The sequence below is a fragment of the Trypanosoma cruzi genome, genomic scaffold (assembly GCF_000209065.1).
Source record: "Trypanosoma cruzi strain CL Brener 1047053516799 genomic scaffold, whole genome shotgun sequence".
Taxonomy (NCBI): Eukaryota; Euglenozoa; class Kinetoplastea; order Trypanosomatida; family Trypanosomatidae; genus Trypanosoma; species Trypanosoma cruzi.
In genome coordinates this window covers 142,415-146,442 of record NW_001849536.1, presented here as the reverse complement: position 1 = coordinate 146,442, position 4,028 = coordinate 142,415, and the positions used below count along the sequence as shown (strand labels likewise).

The window sequence follows — 4,028 nt, the reverse complement described above, 5'->3', positions numbered from 1 at the left end:
CGTCGCCGTTAGACGGTCTACTACCTGTTTCCCTCTCCTTCCGGTAGCTAATCGTTGTCCGTACATGTGCACGCAGAAAAGAAATGGGAGAAATAAGGCAAAAAAAAGAAAAAAAAAAAAAAAAAAAGAGGGTAAATACACATTATGAGATGCTGCCTTCTTAATTAACATGCATACATACATATACAGAAATATTCTTGTATAATCTCTTTCTCTTCACAATTTCTGTTCCTCATTTTCACTTCTCCCTCCCCTCCCTCCCCCTCCAACCTTTTTTCTTTTCTTTTTTTTTTGCTTAACGGTAAATAAATAACAACAGAAAAGGGAGTTATCGCAGCGGGACGGGGTATTTTATACGGTTTGAAGAAGAATAAATCAACAACAACAACAACAACAAAAAGAACAAAAAGAAAATCTTATATGAGTAATCATGAGAGGCTTGCATTAATTTTCGTATGTATTTATGTATGGGTAATGATGGGTGTTAGGAGCACATGCAACATGATACGTACAGGCAATGGCATACATGTATACAACTCCCCCTGTCTCTGTCTTTTTCATGTATTCAGACAGAAATAGACATGGCGACAATTATCTTTAGTTTCATTGGGGAAGGGAGAAGAGGAGGAGGAGGAGGAGGAGGTAAACTTCCATCCTTTTTTTTCCCCTCGTGTCGTTTTAAGCCGTCACAAAATCCCGTAGTTGCCGTAACCACCTCTCGTACTCCATCTGTTCCACCCACACGGAGTACTGACCAACAAACTCACCAAATTGATCATCGATACAGCGCTCTGCAAGCCAGGCCTGTATCCCGTCAAGTACCTCTTCCTCCGCCTCGTCTAAATTCGGTCCAGGATAACCACCAAACATATTGTTGTAATGCACCTCCGATTCTGTCGAGACACAAGAGGATTTATTTTTATTGTCCTCAGTTTCTTGGGGCTCAGTTGCATTGCTGTGGGTATTCGTCCGAGGCTTGAATGCCGCGGAGGGTTTAAATGTGCCATGAAAGACAACATGGTCGACAACTAATTCTCCTTCCACAAAATCGGCCCGTACTTCGATACTCTGCTCGTAAAGGCCGCGCTCCTCCACCTCCTCTCCCAACACCTCATGTGCCCTCTCCGCGTGGTTGACAGGAGGCGAGGAGGAGGATCCATGAACAGTGGCTGCCGACGTACCGGCACCATCGGCGACGCGTTGCACAAACAGGGAAAAGGGAAAGTGTTCGCCACGCACATCGCACTCCGGATCCAGTGAGGGATCTCGCGTTGTGAGCTGCACTCGGATTGTGTGCCGCTCCAAAACACGCGGCGCCACACGTTGCCCTGTCGGTGTGACAGGAGTCGGCGGCACCCACCAGCGGCGGCCGTAAAAGAGACTCGTCCCCGGTGCATGGTACATCTCCCACCCAGACGGTGGCGGTGGCGGCCCTTCCTCCTTGTCAAGCCGCAGGGCCTCGTCCTGCATCTCCTTCTCAATGCACTTGAGGAAACTCCGCTCCGGGAAGTCCGACGGTGGCAGAGCCCGGCGGGCCACAGCCGTCTCACCGGAAGAGGCATCCACGCCATTTGAGCCGCCGTCACTCATAAAACGACGCGCATGTTGTTGTTTTTGCAGCAGCACCAGCGGCGGCGGTAGCCGTGACGCAGAGGAGGTTGTAACCGATGGCCGTAGAAGCCACAAACCCCGCATGGAGCGCTGCATTTACTTCAACTATTTTTCCCCCTTTCCTTTCCTCTGTGTAATGATGTATACGAAGGAAATAATGGCGCGATATCACACTCCCACAATATCCCGCTCTAAAGAAAACATAAATGAAAAACCCCACCCAACATATAAATACAGACACACACACACACAAAAAGAAAAGAACATAAAAAAAAAAAAGAAAAAAGAAAAAAGAAAATAATAATAATAATTGGGAAATGGAAATAACAAGAGAGAGTAAAACCAAAAGTGCACATGTGTATATTATACATATTCATATATACGTATATCATTCATTCATTCATTCATACAAAAGAAAAAAAAAAAAAAAAAAAAAAAAGAAGGAAAAGCAGCAAGAGCAGCCCACAAACAGTTTCTCCTTTTTGATTTAATTTACCTAACACTCTTCTTCTTCCAAATTTAAATTCATGCAGGGTTCACAAACACGCTTTAAAAAAGAAAAAAAAAAACCCTCCCTCCCTCTCTCTTTCTCTTTCATTACATTTATTCACGTAGATTAAAAATTGGAGTTGCCCTCGTGACACGTAAGCCCTGTCATGGGGTCCACACAACACAGTGGCGGTCTTTCAACAGTCCCACTCGCAAAAAAAAAAAAAAAACAACACAAACACACAAACAAACACACCCCTCTTCCTCCTCCACCTTCTTTTCGGTTCTTCCCGCATAGAAGGCAGCATTAACAACAGAAGCAGCAACGGTTGGATGCAATGGGCTGGTAGGAATAATAAAGAAGGAAAAACGACAGCAAAAGGAAAGAACAATTTGCCCTCGCTCTTCTCCTACCCCACTCCCCCTCCATTTCAAGGCATCAGGTAACACTCAAAAAACACACCAACCAAAAATAAATAAAATAAATAAATAAATAAATATATAAAAAAACGCTCAAGTTGGATGTGGATGGGGCGGGAAAAGGCAGGTATGAAGCAGATGAACGAGGAAAAACCGTCAACACTCACATCTACACCACCTCCCCCTTTTTTTTGGTTATCCTTACAAACAAAAAATTACACACACACACACACTCCATTCCATAAATCCTCTACACGTCACAACAACAACAACAACAACAGTCCTCATCCAAGTTTCCACCACCGTCCTCCTTGCGGAAGCAAATGAATTTATGGGTAAAGACATAAGTTGTATTTATAAATAAAAGCTGTGCTTTTTTATTTATTGTCTTTCTCTCCCCCCCTTTCCATCGGGGCACATTTATTCATTTCCAAAGTTTCTATTATAGAAATAACCAAATAAAATCCCTATGGGTATAATATATTCATACAGGTATATATGTATATATGGGCATGCATGTATGTACACGGAATTGTACAAAGCCCTTTCTGCAGGATCCACTTGCATCCAGACACACGTGTAAATACACGCTTACACACACATATTTATATACCCCACTTCATTTTTTTTTCTGTTTTTTTTTTTTCTTTTTCGTTTTGCTCACGATGCTGATGATGTTCACTGGCTCATTCCTGTTGGTTCCATCCCAATTCCCCTCCATCTCAATCCATCGCAAAGACGGCACCGCGGTTCTTCCACTCCCATCCGTTGCGATGCATGCGGTGTGCATACGACGAGAGGGCATAGCCCCATCCTCCAAAGCCCCAGATGGACAACCTTAATGCAAGGCGCCAGCGGCCAATACCAAAAAAGTCCTTCATGGCAAAGTGCCCCATGCCAAACCACATGCCCGAAGCCGCCCGGTCCACGTGGCGGGTGGGCGACTGCATCACGAAGGGCGCATACGGGTCCTGCAATGTTGGGTCCCTCCACGCGCGCCAACCGGCAGGCCGCGCACGAAAGTTGCCCTCGCGATGGGCATGCATCCGGAGAGTGTTGAAGCGTGTGTACGGCGCAGCACGTTCAAGGGCGGCAACGGGCGCAATGATGTGATGGGACGCGCTGGACGACGCTTCATGGCCGCCACGGCGAAGTACACTGGCGAGCATGGGGACACACGGCTTATTACTCTGGATAAGGCTGCTGCTGCTGCTGCGGATGATGATGATGACTGGGTTGTCGGGAAATCAAACGCACACTTCTCGGGTGTAAATAACAAAAGGGATTAAAATACTACTACTACTGTCAATAATAACAATAATACCGCTTGTATGGCGTATGCGACTACAACCACACAAAAATGGAGAAGAAAAAGAACAGGGGGGAGGAAGGAGGAGTGCAACACGTTAAAGAACAACAGGATGGAAAACATTGACAGCAGGCATATAAACATGTCTCTCTCTCTCTCCATTGATATACTTATATCACAAAAAAATGCTAGCAGAACC

The 4,028-nt window shown here is 45.4% G+C and overlaps 2 protein-coding genes across 2 annotated transcripts, besides 11 other annotated features; both read right to left on the bottom strand.

Annotated features, from left to right (window-relative positions):
* Positions 1–4,028: a sequence feature (heterozygous, Esmeraldo-like haplotype).
* Positions 100–127: a microsatellite.
* Positions 377–406: a microsatellite.
* Positions 609–643: a microsatellite.
* Positions 679–1,707, bottom strand: Tc00.1047053510615.10 (hypothetical protein, conserved; the record flags this gene model as incomplete). The annotated part of the gene is made up of 1 exon (XM_798119.1): positions 679–1,707. One exon carries the CDS (start codon positions 1,705–1,707, stop codon positions 679–681), a length of 1,029 nt encoding a protein of 342 aa, XP_803212.1.
* Positions 1,863–1,909: a microsatellite.
* Positions 2,000–2,019: a microsatellite.
* Positions 2,022–2,059: a microsatellite.
* Positions 2,316–2,356: a microsatellite.
* Positions 2,571–2,610: a microsatellite.
* Positions 2,780–2,800: a microsatellite.
* Positions 3,143–3,172: a microsatellite.
* Positions 3,243–3,689, bottom strand: Tc00.1047053510615.4 (hypothetical protein, conserved; the record flags this gene model as incomplete). The annotated part of the gene is made up of 1 exon (XM_798120.1): positions 3,243–3,689. The coding sequence occupies one exon, from the start codon at positions 3,687–3,689 to the stop codon at positions 3,243–3,245; it is 447 nt and encodes a 148-aa protein (XP_803213.1).